General features: G+C 46.8%; 2 protein-coding genes across 4 annotated transcripts in view; one reads left to right on the top strand and one right to left on the bottom strand.

The window, feature by feature from the left end:
- Ippk (inositol-pentakisphosphate 2-kinase) overlaps positions 1–10,208 on the top strand; it is a 54,070-nt gene extending 43,862 nt beyond the window's left edge. For 2 of the 3 annotated variants that reach the window (XM_023707799.1, XM_023707798.1), the window contains 2 exons: positions 4,400–4,479; positions 8,651–10,208. In XM_023707799.1, coding sequence (XP_023563567.1) covers positions 4,400–4,479; positions 8,651–8,876 — 306 coding nt within the window. In that variant the 3' untranslated portion in view covers positions 8,877–10,208. The remainder of the gene's footprint in view (positions 1–4,399; positions 4,480–8,650) is intronic. The other variant, XM_004647553.2, reaches the window with a different exon arrangement.
- An 849-nt stretch (positions 10,209–11,057) lies between these two features.
- Positions 11,058–13,280, bottom strand: Cenpp (centromere protein P). The gene is made up of 3 exons (XM_023707797.1): positions 12,939–13,280; positions 11,920–12,011; positions 11,058–11,555 (listed from the first exon to the last, which is right to left on the bottom strand). Exons 1-3 carry the CDS (start codon positions 13,139–13,141, stop codon positions 11,428–11,430), a joined length of 423 nt encoding a protein of 140 aa, XP_023563565.1. The 5' UTR covers positions 13,142–13,280; the 3' UTR covers positions 11,058–11,427.
- Positions 13,281–15,256: the final 1,976 nt, after the last annotated feature.

Here is a 15,256-nt window from a genome sequence, read left to right as displayed (position 1 = left end):
AAGTTTGATCCCTGGTGCTGAAGAAATAAATAAGTAAAATGTACTCTTGGCTATTATTTTCTTCTTTGACCCATAGAAATATTTGTAGAGAAATCAATTAGCAAACACTTGCTAACTGATTCTTATCTCTTTTATTGTTCTCATTCTCATCTTTTACTATTGATTTAAAATTGCATAGCAGTGCTAGGCACGGTGGCACATGCCTGTAATCCCAGCTCTTGGGAGGCTGAGGCAGAAGGATCGTTGTGAGTTCGAGACCAGCTTGGGCTACAAAGTGAGCTCAAGGCCAGCTTGATTTCTTAATATTTAATTTGTTGCAAAAAGACAAAATAAGTAAATAAATAAATAAATAAGATGGGATAGCAGTGTGCATATTCTATATGGTCCTTTGAAATTTGTTGACTTTTAAAAAACTCTTCTGTATATGCTTGAAATTGTGGATTCTGAAATTTCTGCTTGTTAGTTGTGGTACTCTATGTCTGCCCATTAGGTCAAATTAATTGTGTTGAGATTGTTTGTTGTCTTAACGATTTTACTGCCTGCTTGTCCCAGATGAAGGATGTTTGAAACTTTTCATAATAATTACAGACTTGTCTCTTGTTTTGAGATTATCTTGTTAGGTGCCATAGAGTTAGAATTGCTGCATCTTCTTGGTGACTTGATTTTTCATTTTCAGGTGTCATTTATCATTTGACTATCTTTCATTTCTGGTAGCACTTTTTACTTTTGTGTCTTTTGTCTGTTATTAGCCTTCTTTTGATTCCTCTGCTTAATGTTTGCACTGTTTGTCTTTGTCTGTCCTTTCAGTTTTTAAGCTGTGTGTCTTTGCATTTAAATGTGGCATGTAGTTGGGTTTTTTCTTTTTAATCCATTCTGGCATTTTGTCTTTTCATTAGATTTTAAATTTTTAACAACTATTTTATAATCTTACCTGTCAGGGTGGTCCTTTTTTATCGTTCTCTGTCCATATTCTGTTCACTTGGAAGTTATAAAGGCTTTTACTTTTTTAGTGGTTTCTTAATTATTATAGCAGTATTAACATTTAATTTGTTGCAAAAAGACAAAATAAGTAAATAAATGAATCCCCCCCTACTCGAGCCTCTCAGCGTGGCAGCTGCTAGGCCGCTTGAGGGGTCTGCGGCCTTAAGCCCAAGAAGCCTTCAGCACTGGGGCCTGCCCTTCGTGCTTACCCGCCGTCCCTCCCTGTGACTGAGTGTAGATGAGGATCATTTTGGTTTTGTCTGAAGAACACCTTCTAATGTTCTTTTTAGGTGTAGTCTGCTCGCAGCAAATTCTTTTTGTTTAGTAATATGTGTAAGTGATTTGGGGGGATCCTTTTTTTATGTATTTGGTGCAGGGTCTCACTAGGCAGATCAGACTCAGAGTGATCCTCCTGTCGCTGGGATTACAGGTGTGTGCCACTGTGCCTGGTCTCAGTGGCTGGCTCAGCGCCAGGGGCAGGGCTGGAGCAGCATGTGTTCCAGGGATCGAACCCAGTCCCTGGGCTTGCCTGAGCAGGTGCTTAGTCCGCTGAGCTCTCTCACCAGCCCTGGGGGAGCTTTTCTTGAATCTGTGGCTTGATGTCTTCAGAGAAAATTTGGCCTTTGTCACGTTTTGTGGGCACTCATTTCCTCTCCTGGACTTGTTACACACAGTAGACGACGCATTGTCTTGTCTTCTGTATTATCTGGTACTTTTCCTTTCAGGCTTCATCCTGGATATTTTCTTTTGATCTGTCTTCCAATTTGGCATTTTCTTCAGCTTTCTCTTTTTTTCATTTTCTTACCTGTGCTTGGTTCCCTGCCCTAAGTTACAACTTTTTCATGCTTAGCTCATCTTTTGGGTAACTAGGTTGGCAACAGTGTTACCCTTCCTTGATGCCATTTCCTTTTTTTTTTCTTTTGTACCGGGAATCAAACCAGGGACGTTTATTTGCATTTTAACTCTGAAGGCAGAGTGATGTGTAAATTCTGATTATTGATGCAAAAGATTTCTTTCTTTCTCCTGCCTTTGTTTCTTTCTTTGTTTCTTTGTTTCTTTCTTTTCTTTCTTTCTTTCTTTCTTTCTTTCTTTCTTTCTTTCTTTCTTTCTCTGTCATTATCTTCTTTCCTTTTTCTTTTTCTTTCTTTCTTTCCTTCCTTTTTTCCTTCCTTCCTTCCTTCCTTCCTTCCTTCCTTCCTTCCTTCCTTCCTTCGTGTAAGAAAGAAAAGCAGTGGGAGCTCCCTGACACCAGCGCGGGAGTTGCTCCTCTGCTCCCGGCTGATTCCCAGCCATGGTCGTCTGGCAGGAATCACTGTTCCTTCTCTGTGACCTCAGCTGAACACTCTGCGAAGAGATTGCTGTTTAGGAGGAGTACGTGGTGTCTGTCAGTCCTGTTGCATTAGTTGAGATCATGCTGACCTAACCCGCATGTCACGGTCTCTTCACTTTTTCTAATTTTCCATTAAAACTGTCTGTTGAATTCTTAATATTGATTTTTGCATTTTTTAGATCTAGAATTTTTACATGCATTATTTTTATAGTTTCCAGTTCTCCTCTGAAGTTGTTTTGCTTTGGATTCCTTGAGCAGAACAGCATGTGTCTGCTATATCCAACAGCTGGAAGTCCTGTGTGACCGCTGCTTTTGACAGTTACAGATTTTTCTCCCAGTTGCAGCTTATTTTCTCTCTCCCCATCTCCCTCCTGCCTCCCCTTCTTTTAAAATAGGTGGTTTTGTTGTTTTTGTTTTTTAAACATGTTTTCAGTGAAAGTGAGTGGAAAGTACAGAGATTCACATGTACCCCTCCTCTGTTGTGTTTTCTTACTGGCTTGCTGGGTTTGTTCATCTCATCCTTTCTTCTTGTGCCTGCATATTTTTGCGTGCCAGGAATCGTATTAGCACAATTATTTTAGAAACAATGTGAAGCTTAGGATCATATCTTTTTCCAGTGAGAATTGTAGGTCTGGTTCTGCCAGAGGCTGAGGAACTCTAGCAAGTTGAATTTGTTTTAATCCAGGATCAGTCATGTCTTCAAGTAGAGCTATAGTTCCCAGAGGCCCTGTAGACTCTGGCTCACATTTCATCTTTTTGTGTTGTTTCTGTATTGGGAATTGAACCCAGGGCCTTTGTATTGAGCTACATCCCAGCCCTTTTTATTATTTGTAGAGCTATGTTCTTGCTAATTTGTTATGCCCAGGCTGGGCTTGAATTTGTGATTCTGCCTCAGCGTCCTAGAGTGCTTGGATTATAGATGTGCTATGCCCTGATCATACTGAATCTGAAAAGGAGCAGCACTTGGAGTCCGCAGAGGGGTTCACAGTGGTCACTCCTCCACAGCCCCCACAGCCCAAGGTGGCTACGCTCATCTAGCAGCTGGCCCTTCAGGGCTGCTGCCCTTCTAGAAAAGCAGACCTGAATCAATGCCTTGGCTTTCCCTGTTTTGTTAGTTCTGTCTTCACACAAATATTTTTTGCTCGTTCACCCAGCTTTTTAAGTTGGCTTCAACAACTGAGTTGGCCCCATTTATCTAGCTGAACATTACTCAAGGTTGAAATCTAGCCTCCCCTCCCTCTCTCCTCCACCCTCTCTCTCATACACACACGCACGTACATCAAGTTCCATATATGTATTATGTAACATTATATATATGTGTGTGTATTTAATCTCTTACTACAAATCAAGGAAATGGAAATTCAGGCATGAAATGTTTTCTGCTCTACAGATAGGTAAAACGTGTGTGTGTGTGTGTGTGTGTGTGTGTGTAATTTTCTTCTCCCAAGTTTGTTTGTTCCACTTCTTTGGTCATTAGTTATTGTCCATATTGATCTCTAGCACTTTAGTTGGTCTCCACAGTGATATTATTTCATGTTGTGCATATTTTCTCCCAGTCTTTCACTTGCCTTTAAATTTTGGATTAGGACTGTGTCATTTATCTCTTTAGCTTTTAGGTTTTTAAATTTATCTTTTATGGCTGGTTTTGTGTTTTAGATAGGCTTGTAGTGTACCAAAGACATGCTACATATTTTATACTTTTTTTACATAGAGCTTTTTGCTTTATTGAAAGTAGGGTGGGTTGAGACAGGGTCTCACGAGGGTGGCCTTGATCCTCCTGCCTTAGCCTCCTGAGTGCTGGGATTACAGGCCTGCATCACCATGCCTGGCTCATTGTTTTTGACTGGGTGTGTCAAAACATAAAATGATGGATTTCTTTACAACTGGATAGTGTACAAGGCCAGGCGCTGTGTGTTCCCCCTGCTGGGTGAGCTTCCTCAGCCTGGAAACAGTGTGCCCCCACCCCAAGTGTATTCCCCTTTAGCTTCTCTGCTCCTGCCCGGCAGGCTGGCTCCAGGGATTGGGAAGGAATGGCTAGCAAGGAGGCTGGGGAGCCACGGGGCTGAGCTGACGTCTCCCTCCCTGCAGGTGCAGCAGTACCGCGTGGCCATGACTGCCAAGGACTGCTCCATCATGATCGCGCTCTCCCCGTGTCTGCAGGACGCCAGGTGAGGCTTGCGTGGCCCTTGTCCATCATCTAAAGGCTTTCATGGTGGAAGAGGGTGCAGGTTCCCCATATTTAGGGACCCCTGACAGGCCCACTGCATCCTTGGCTTGTTGGTATCAGGGCTTTCCAACTCTCACTCTGTAGCGGCTTATAATTCAAAGACATTTCTGGAAGATAACTAAAGACAACTTTCCTATTAAAGTGAAATTCTCATTTTGTAAGAAAATACTCTAAGGGTGTGAGAGCAGTGTGGATAATCTAGCAAATTCCACTCAAAGTAACCCAGGCCCAGGCCAGGCCCCAAGCTCCGCAGTGCTATGGGCTGCTATAGGCTTTGTCATAGTCTTCTGCCAGGCCAGTGGGGTGTGATGACTTCAGAACTGTCACCATCATTTAAAAGCCTTGAAAAGCACATTCAGTGCTCTGCCTCTTCTGAGTTACAGCGCCTTTCTAGCCTCTGTCCAGGATGTCTCTATGCTTTCAGCCCTGTGCCACCTTTGAGGCACAGGTGAGCCTGATCAGCTCCTCCTTGTGACCAGGTAGACAGTGTATTCAGCTTGTGTCTGCCACTGTCGGACAGCACACTCGGGACCTGATTGCTGTTTCTCTGATGTGTTCCTGGGTCATGACGACCTTGCCCACTGGCTGCCAACCACCTGATTTTCTGATGCTTTTGGCTAAACAGTTTCCAGCAGTTCTGTTCCTGACAGGCATAGAATTGTTCCCTCTCGGACATGAAACCCCGAGAACAGTTATAGGGCATGACTGAAGCACAGGAAGGGTATTTTCCTTAGTTTTGCCTAAGGAAAGACTGCTAGGGCTTAGCTGGGAGAAGCCCTCTGGGTGAGCTGCCTGGTAGGTGAGAGACCCACAGGGATGGCTGACGATGCAGCTGGGAGTCTGGCATGTGAGTGCAGGGACTCAGGCAACTGTGGGAAAGCCAGGTCAGAGGCTCCATGTGGGCAGGCCCCAAAGGAAGACAAGCATGCACTTCCTCTAGATCTGCTGTCTGCCAGTGCATGGTGACAGTGGTGTCACTGGAGAGCTGTACACCAGCATCTAGCTCACATGTGGACCAACTGCCTTGAACAGTCAGCTGTTGCGAGCAAGGAAAGGGGGCCATGTCCAGTTCCATACCCTATGCAGGGCTCAGGCTGGGAGTGCAGGCACGAGTGTCTGCAATCTTCTCCACAGGGATAAAGGGAGGCTGTTTTGGGTGTATCCTAAAAACATGGGATAGAGACTCAGGCTTCCAAGCCTGTCTACCTTTCCTGCCTTAGTGAATCTAGTAAGGAGGTAGGGGGAGAAAGGGTACCTGGTGACACCCACCCTGGTTTCCTCTGGCGTGACTGAGGAGGAACACTTCAGGGAAGTCTCACAGAATTCTTACAGACCCAAATGCTATGTGGAATGGTGTCCTGTTTTATGATTTTGACTTAAAAATTAGCAAACAATCTTCATGTGCAAAATAAGGAAATGGTTGAGTTATGATGCAGCTATGTGCTATTAAATTTATAACAGTATGTTCTGTTTAAGAGTTCATCATGAGCTCTTTCACCAAGTTCAGGAGGTACTTTCATGGTGCAATAAAAAATATACCAATAGAGTTGGGCCATAGCTCAGTGAAGGACACCAGCCTAGCCTGTCCCAGGCCCTGGCTTCCATCCCAGCACTGTTAATTTTTTTTCTTTTTATCTTTTTATTTATTTGGTTCAGGGTCTTGCTATGCAGTTCACACTCACAGTGATCCTCCTGTCTCAGCATCCTCGGTGCTGGAATTACAGGCATGTGCCACCACACCCAGTTTCGGGGCTAGCATGGTGCCCCTGGGGCTCAGGGGCCGCATGGCATACGGTACCAGGGATTGAACTCAGGTCTTTGCGCTTGCCAGGCAGGTGCTTAGGCCACTGAGCTGAGCTATTCCCCAGCCCTCCAGCACTGTTTAAAAGCATGAATTATATTTAAGGAAAGGAGGTTAAAAAAAAAAATAAGGCATACAGTGGATTCAGTCTTTAAATGTTTCATATACTTAATTTAAGCCTATTTTAGTTTTAAAATATCTAAGTTTTGTGTTGTTAAAATCTTAGATTTAGGGAAAGTTAGGTATACAGATGTTTAGAATTCTGTGACCAAGTTGGAAGGCTGGTGGGAGATCCCAAACTCTTGCTCTGAGTTTCTGAGGTTCTGAAGAGGCTCTAAAGGAGCACAGTTGGGTGGGAGCAAACAGATTCTTGAAGGCTCCCCCACTGCTGCCCTTGTGCATCTGTGCGGGGATCATCAGGGCAGGGGACCTTCTCCAGCCTCAATGGCTGCCCTCAGGCCATGTGCTTCTTGGCTGCACTGAACACTTGGTCTAGCCATGGCACTCAGAGGTAGACCGAGGGTGAGGTTTGTCTTTGAGCATATTTACATCTGTGAGAAATACACTAAAGCTGAGGTGAAATTTAGATCCTTAACCTTTTATAGCTCCCAATAGGTTGAGTATTTTAAACATCACCTTGAGTGAAAAGCTTTGCTAGCTCTGCCATTTCTGTGTCATAGCCAAGGTCTGAAGCTTGCCTTCCCATTAGTATAGACGGTTTGGGATTTGGGGACCACAGGGAGCGCTGCGCATGGCTCCGTCCACTCATCCTGCTGCTGCTGCTCTTGTCTGCTTCAAGATAGTGTGGGCAGCAGCTGAAGCCTTGGCTTCTCTGCCTGCGTCCCTGGCCAACTTCCCTGTGGTCAGTGCCCCAGAGAATAGCTGTCCGGATGAGGGCAGCTCCCCTGCAGCCAGAAGTCCTTTTAGTCCCCAGAGGGACACGTGTCTGTGACAGGAGAGTTGTGTGCCTCTGGGAGCTTCTAGCCTTGGGGACACTGAGGGGCAGATGAGCATCTTGGTGGCAGGGGCTAGCGCCTGCTGGCCATTAACTGTGAGTCACTTGAAGCTTCTGGTTGGGTCACCCAGATGGTCAGCCTCTCTAGGCCCTGCTCAGATGATCCTTTCTTGACTTAGGTGTCATGTTGGGTGCTGCTTATGCCTGAGAAACAGAGGTGTCCTATGAGATCTGTAGCTCTCATACTGGTCTGGGTAGATGAGCTGTCCCAGCCAGGTGTGCTGGGCCTGAATTTCAGGCATCAGACTGCATGGTGCCTTGGGGCACAGCAGTTCTCTTAGAAACTAGGGCGGGCAAGGATAAACTACAGGCCACACCCTTCCAGCTTCCAAAGCAAGACTCAAGGCATTAATTTGCGCATGACTGATTTGCTGTTCTCTGTTTAGGAGATGGCAATGATTCTAGCAACTGAGTTAGTTGCTCAGCTATGACAGTTCAGTTTTTCCTATAAACAGGATTCTGGAGCAGGAATTAAATTAGAATCCGGCCCTTGATTATCATCCTCAGAGCAGGCTGTCTTCCAAAGCAGGTCTTTGAAAATAGCATATTATTTTGTTTTTAGTGATTTCCAAATCTAGAACAGTAGTAAGCATGGAAAAGCCAGAACCCCAGAACACTTTTTGGGCTAAACTGAGTTTATAATTCTCTTAACCACTCAATTGGAATGCTGTGTGCTGAGCCAGGCAAGCTACACAGAATCTCTCCGCACCAATTCTGAGTTACTGTGGAAGTATTTTTACGTACAAGTGTTCCTAGTTCGTTATAAGCACATGACAGTTCTGATGTTTATAAAGGCTACAAAGCTAAGCCCCGAGAAACGAAATACAAAGAACCAAAGACATGGTTGGAGACTAAAATATGAAATCAGATCTCTGTCCAGATGTGAAACACATGAGATCTTGCATTTCTCAGCAGACATGGGAAAGGCACATAAAGAGAGGTCTGTTCTCAACATTTACTCACTTGGCTGTCGGAGAGCCAGATCTCCTTTTTACTTTTTCTTAGGTTTTGTAATCCTTGGCTCAGGAAAAGTGACTTTTCCAACATTTTGTTTAGCCCACTGGGCTGTGGGGAATACTGTTCTCACATTCCACATAATGGCTTTTCCATCACACAGCCCCGCAACTCCACGGGTGACACAGAGCAGTGCTGGCACACGTCACAGGAGGCAGAGGCCTGGCAGAGGCTATGTGCGTGTGTGCGTGTGCGTGCTGACAGATGCAGACTGTGTGCTTTTTGTGAGCTGCTGTGAGGGAATGGAAGGTCTGTGTTCTGAAATTACTTTCTGCCTTGCAGCTCTGATCGGAGGCTCGTCGTCCCCTCCTCGAGGTCCCGGCTTGCTTTCTCTGTGTCTGTGCTGGACCTGGACCTCAAGCCGTATGAAAGCATCCCTCACCAGTACAAACTGGATGCCAAGATAGTCAACTATTACGCAAAGACTGTGCATGCCAAAGACGACACTGTCATGTCGACTCGGTTCAAGGAGAGTGAGGATTGCACATTAGTTCTCCATAAGGTCTAATTTTACCCCTGCAGTGTCTTTGAAACTTGAATGTGAAAGCTGAATGATAGAACTATTTTCTAGTGTGTTGGATGACTTTTGGCTGTGAATGTTTTGGTTTAAACCCTTGTTGAGGTGAGACTGCCTCTGGAGACGTGAAACTGAAGAGCACTAGAAGCATCTTCCAGGACAAGGAATGTAGGACGTGAGTGCCACGTCCCAGGAAGCCACTCATGTTCTTAAAAGGAAGTGTCTGTTAAGCCCTGGGACGACATCCTGGGTAGTTCTTCCTTCCAACCAGGGCTTGTGTCTAACTCTCTAATGCGAAAAGCCTTATTATAAGACACAAGGTTTGGATCTCCTACTACCAGACTTCTTATATAGAAAACTTGAAATGTCATGAACATCTTATAGTTTGGACTTTTGAGAAAGCATGGATACTACTGGAACTTTCCCAGCTGTTACTGGTAACCTTTTCAGTGCAAGCCACAAATCACCACGGGCTTTGGTGGATCCCTCCGCTGCTGAGTGACCAGGGGTTAATGCAGATGTTGATTCTGAGTGGTGTAGACTCAGGGTCCCTGTGGAGGTGCCGAAGCCCGTGGTTCTCTGAAAGGTCAGTGGGGAGCACAAGACTCAGGTCAGGATGGACACCACTCATGCGAGCATTGACTTTGTTTTTGCTTTATGATTTTATTTTTAACTCTAGGGGGAGATGAGGCGTTCTTTCCTACCTGAAATTGCTGCTGTCGAAGCTGGAAGCAGAGCTATGCTTCGCTGAGTTGCTGGGGTGGGTGTGCAGACAGCCCAGTTGTCCGAGCACTCCAGTATCCCCAGTGGTGGAGGTCAGGGTTCCCTTCCTCTGCCACATTTCACCCTTGGGTTGTCTGAGTGCAAAAGATATGAGGGCTTGGGGCTCCACTGTCCCCTTGGGGGTTGCAGGAGTCCCTGATTCTTGAAGATACAAAGCCCCCAGCTTGTATGGAGAGGGTTCTTGTAGGGGTCACCAAAAGTGTGACCGGCTGCTATGAAATCATTGGGAATCTTGGCTTCATTTTTTATTCTATGGTAGGCTGTACAGACTATTTATATCATCATTTTGAGGGACTAATGAAGGTTTATTGTAACATATTAATGAAACCATGAAATTGTATGAAAATGCTACATGAAAAATGAGGAAAATATTTTGCTGATTGTAAATTTTTGTGGGAAATTTTGTGATAACTTGAAAATTATACTTGTTTGATTGAATCAAGACAACTTTTAGAATTTATTTTGAATTGTCAATATTTCTAAGTTTATTCTATCTTCAGAGATACAGAAAGACAATTATGCACTGAGATGTGGTGGTGCATGCCTGTCGTCCTAGCACCCTGGAAGGCTGAGGCAGGAGAATCACAAATTTAAGACTAGTCTGGGCAGTTTAGCAAGACCTTGTCTCAGAATAATGAAAGGGGACAGGGATATAGCTTAGTGCCATCTGGGTTCAATACCAGGTACTACACCAAAAAACAAAATCCCCCAAAACCCAAAACTTAGGCATTTGGACAGAATTGCCATACTCCTCTCCGTGTTGTGTGTATTAGGATTGGGACTTGGAGGCTCCTCCTGAGCTATATGTGAAACTCACATCTTGTGGAGGGAGGGAGTGGACTGTCAGCATTGTTTGGGGTCAGTCTGGGGTGGGATGGTCTTACTTGCTTGGGTCAGCTTTGACTGGAGCCTGGTCTGGGGCCTGGCGGGGGGTATCTGTATGGAAGGTGTCGTGGAGTCTCTGGCTAGCACCATCCTGGAAAGGCATCCCTGGGCATCATAGTTCCTGCAGACCTTCTACTGGGTGCCCCTGGTGAGAGGACTCCCACTGGCCCCATAATGCTATGAGAGGCTACTGCACCCTCAGTTTATCAAGGCTACTTGAAAGCAGCAGCTAAGGGCCAGTGAGATAGCTCAGTGGACTAAGCACCTGCTTTGGCAAGCACAGGGATCAGGGTTCGAGCCCTGGTCCCACATGCTGTGCTGGCCCCACCCCTGGGGCGCGTTCAGCTGGTGACAAAGTCTGGGCAGGGTGTTGCACACCTATAATCCCAGCACTGGGGAGACTGAAGAGGATCACTATAAGCCTGAGATGTGTAGCAAGACCCTGTACCAAATAAATGAAAAAAAAGAAAGCAGCGGCTGGACGTTTGTGGCATTGTCAAGACATGGAGCTGCACACATGCCTGCCTCCAAGAGGCCCGGAGCAGGAGCCAGGTGGGGTCCCTCTCTGCTGGCCTGTGTGACCTATCAGTGTGACTACGTATGGTGGAGGGGCTGGTCCAGCTCCTCTGTACCTATCCAAGGGCCAGTAGCCACTCAAATGTTAAACTTACCTTACAAAAACAACCTATCCGTGTCATTGCTGACATTTTGTAGCTGTCACTTTTATTGGACATTAAATAGCTGTGCTTTTCACATCGAGTCTAATATGCTGAAATACACAGGAGGCATTTCTTGAGAGTGTGGCTTCTACATGGAAAAGATTAAGGCGGACTGCTCTTGTACGCCTCTTATCCTCACGTCCACCCTTTGGGAGCTACTCATTCCTTGCATGGAGCAATCTTATCAGGCTTTCAACAGCAGCTTCAATTCCAAGCACTCCTAGCAGGGTCCGGAAGCTCAGAGGAGCATTTTCTATGACTCCATTCTTGTCCAGCTGTAAGGCTGTGAAGCAAGCATAGACCAGGTAAAATCTCTGGTAGCACCAACCCCTGCCCTCCCAGTCAGCCATACAGCAGAGGAGGTGCTGGAGCAGCTGGGGCTTGGAAGGGCTTCACCTGGGGTTCCAGGAGAAAGATGGCTCCCTCTTGCTCTCAGCCTGTGAGGCCTAGGGTTAGGGATTTCCTCTCATATGCTTTGTGAATGATTTATTGATAAATATTTTGAAAACTGATATGCAAAGTATTGATCAGCAAGATTTTCAACTGTTGATTCTTCTCAGGTAAAATCAGATGAAACATAAACAGGTAGCTTAGTTGGGCATACAGAGAAGAGTGCTGGGAAGGTCTTCCATGCCCAGAGGACCTACCTCGCTGAGGAATTTTTGTGAGAAGATCCAGCTTTGGTAAAACCTTCCCTTCTTCATCTATTTGTATCCTCCAAACAATCACCAGTTCAAACCTGAATGGGGACACAAATAAAGGGTTTTTGAAACTTGGTTAAAAGACTAATGCCGGTGGTGGCACACACCTTCAATCCCAGCTACTAGGGAGACTGATGCAGGAGTCAAATTCAAGCCCAGCATGGGCAATTTAGTAACTTAGTGAGATCCCATCCCCGCGGGGGTAGTGGTGGTGGTGCTATAGCTCAGTCAGAATTCAGTCAGCAGTACTGTTGGCGTGTGGTCCCTACCTGTCCGCACTGGGCTCGCTGCTCCTAATAACTGCTACCCACTGTTGTGGAGGTAAACACAGGACAGATGGAACCAGAAGCAGGACCTGGGTAAGCCCAGTGCTGGGATTGTCAAAAGATAACCTACTTCGAAAATAATCTGGCTCTGACAAAGCTATACACATGCCTATACCATAGCTCAGGAATGTCATCTCGTGGGTAACAGCCCAAGAGAAGCCTGTGTGTGAGAAGGACCAGGAGTGAGGAATACAGCCAGAAAATGAATGCGGCCACAGGACAGGCAGGGCCTGGAAGTCTGCTTAAGGTTCCAAAGTGCATGGACCAGCAGGCACTGCCTGTGCACAGGAGGCACGAGAGTGGCTCTGGGCAGAGCTGGGGAAGTGAGGCTGAAGGGAGTCGAGCTGTGGTCTCCATCTTTGGCTTCCTTGGGAGCGCCACTGCTCACCCCAGCTTCTGCCCTCCCACACACTGCCTTCTCCCAGGGTCCCTCGCAGGTTTCTGAAGGAGCCACAGTGGAACTGTTACTGCAGCTGGTGGCCCTTGCATGCTCCCAGCAGACTTCCCCCTCCGCTCTAAGGGAGAGTGGAGTCTGGTCTGTCACTCCTGCAGGTGTCTGCTGAGATGCCCCGGACTGCTCCAGTGACTATCTGTAGCCCTCCTTAGGATCTGTTTAGTTCCTGTTGCTTTACGACTCACCCTGGGTGGCGAGCACTGCAGATCCCCAAGCAGTGGGAACAGGACCCTTCTGGGAGGTGTACTATGTCTGGGTATTTGTCCTGTATGAAGAAGAAATGACCACAGTCAGAGCCACTGAGAGAGCGAGGCTGACAGCACAGGGACTTTTTTTGGGGAACTGGCTGAAAATCGGGGAGAAGCCCTGTAGGAGCTGAGTCATACATACCACACACTGGTTTCACCTTCTCTATCTTACTCTGCCTCCTGCCTTCATCTGTCACCACACATATGCCCACCTAGTCCGGGCTTTTCCACTGCTAGGGGGCCTCTACAGCCATTACTGTCCCCAAGGCTAACATCCCATGTAAGCACCAGTCTCATCTGGCTTCCTCTTCTCCATCTCCTGCCTGGGACAGCTCCTCATTGGGTCATCTCTCAGGCTGGAGGGGTCAAAAGCTTCTAAGCTGAGGTCTGCTGCACTCCACAGTGGAGACTTGTAAGAGAGGTCTGGCCTCTGTTGTCAAAGCCTTGTGAACTAAGGCTCTTGGGCTGCCACCCTGCCACAGGGGATGCCCCTTGCCTGTCTACCCTTCCAGTCCACCCAAGTATCAGGACCCCTCCCTGCCCAGGTACCTGAACTGTGGTGGAGACACTTGGCTCACACCGTAAGGGAAAGCATACACTTTGATCAGAGTCAGCTCTGTGGTGAGATACGTACAGTTTTCCAACCATGAATGTTGTAACAAAGAAACTGTTCAACTTTAGAAGTTTCTAGGTTTGACACCCTAGATACAGTGCCACGTCAGTGTCAGCCTGTTTACTGTTCAGTGGAAAAGACAAAGCTGGCTTCATAGGCATTGGAAAAGAAGATGCGCATTTACACTTGATATGTGGCCCAGTGGCCCAGTGGTCTCAGCTTGCTACAAGTCTGGCTGCTCTAGTGAGAACAGAGGCTGGAGGTGACTCCACTGTGAGTTCCCAGGTCCTAGGTCAGCCTCAGACCATCTCTTCTGTCCTCTCACAGAGCCCGACGTAGAGATGGCAACCTAGGGGTGAGGCTTACATCATTGGGAGCCCCACCATGGCCACACCCCAGGAGCCTCTACAACCCTCCCAAAAGGACAGTCAGCCCAAGACTTGACTGAGCTGGGACATGGGTAACAGAGTGTTTCTGGACCACAAATAGCCACTGCATGGAACCAGGTTAGCACCACCAAAGGAGGTTGTGTGGGGACAAGGACATGCACAAATATGAAGAAAGCAGCCCATCGGGGAGCTGCTGTCAGCACAGGCGCCCTCACCACAGCACGCTGTGAGTGAAGCTGCTGCCAAAAGGCCGGCACATCCAGCACAGACCTGGGGTGGGCCTGGGGTCAGCTTACAGATAATCACTAATTCCAGCTAAACAGTTTGGGGAGGAAAATGTATACGTAAGTTATTTAAGTGGAAAGTGTTGGTTGATTTTTAAACCTCAGTCTCCTCTAAATTAATAACAACTGTTTGGGGAACATAAAGGGGAGCGTGTGAACGTGGCAGTTTAGCTTCCAGACTGTGCTTGGCAGTGACACATGGGACTCCAGGGACAGCTGGGCTTGGGCCGGCTCCAGGGTGGGGCCTGAGGCTCAGCCTCCCAGCACCAGGGAGCAATCTCTACCTTCCCAGGCCTCTTCCTTGCAAGCAAAGGAGGGTTTAATGTCGATGTTCCTACTAAGAGAGTATACTCTTTAGTTTTCACAATAAAGAAAAGCATAGAAATGCTGACGTACGAAGAAGTCAGATACTCCAAATGAACATGTTTCTGGAGGACATGGAGAAGTTAATGATGCTGCCCCAGTTACCCAGTGCCATTCACCTGTCTGGTGAGCTCCACTCCAGGGCACGGGTGGAAATAGGAAGGAAGCAGTCAGATGACAGGACAGCCCAACAGGCCACCAACGTGGTAGGCTGCTGGCCGTCACTGAGAGAAACATGTTGTAAAGGCTGACAGCATAGGTGGCTTTGAGAAGGAAGATAGCACGCTTGTGGTCACTCAGGATCAGCACATCTCAACAACAATTTAAAGTTTTAGGTGTAACTGTGACAGTAATAAGTGATGATCAAATCAAGGTGAGTATGGTGGCGCACACCTGTAATCCCAGCTGCTTCTGAGACTGAGGCAGGAGGATGGCAAGTTGAAGGCCAGCCTGCTCCACTTAGCCAAGCCCTATCTCAAAACTAGGGCTAGACATCTAGCTCAGTGCTCCCTGGTCAATTCCCAGTAGTGCAAATACAGAACAAACTCAACAAGGATTTAAGATGGACATTCTTTGATGAGGCAGAGACGTGTGCAATACATCTTA

This window comes from Octodon degus, unplaced genomic scaffold, assembly GCF_000260255.1.
Source record: "Octodon degus isolate 3935 unplaced genomic scaffold, OctDeg1.0 scaffold00312, whole genome shotgun sequence".
NCBI lineage: Eukaryota > Metazoa > Chordata > Mammalia > Rodentia > Octodontidae > Octodon > Octodon degus.
Note: the sequence above shows the minus strand (reverse complement) of the source record. Positions and strands in the feature narration are given on the sequence as shown.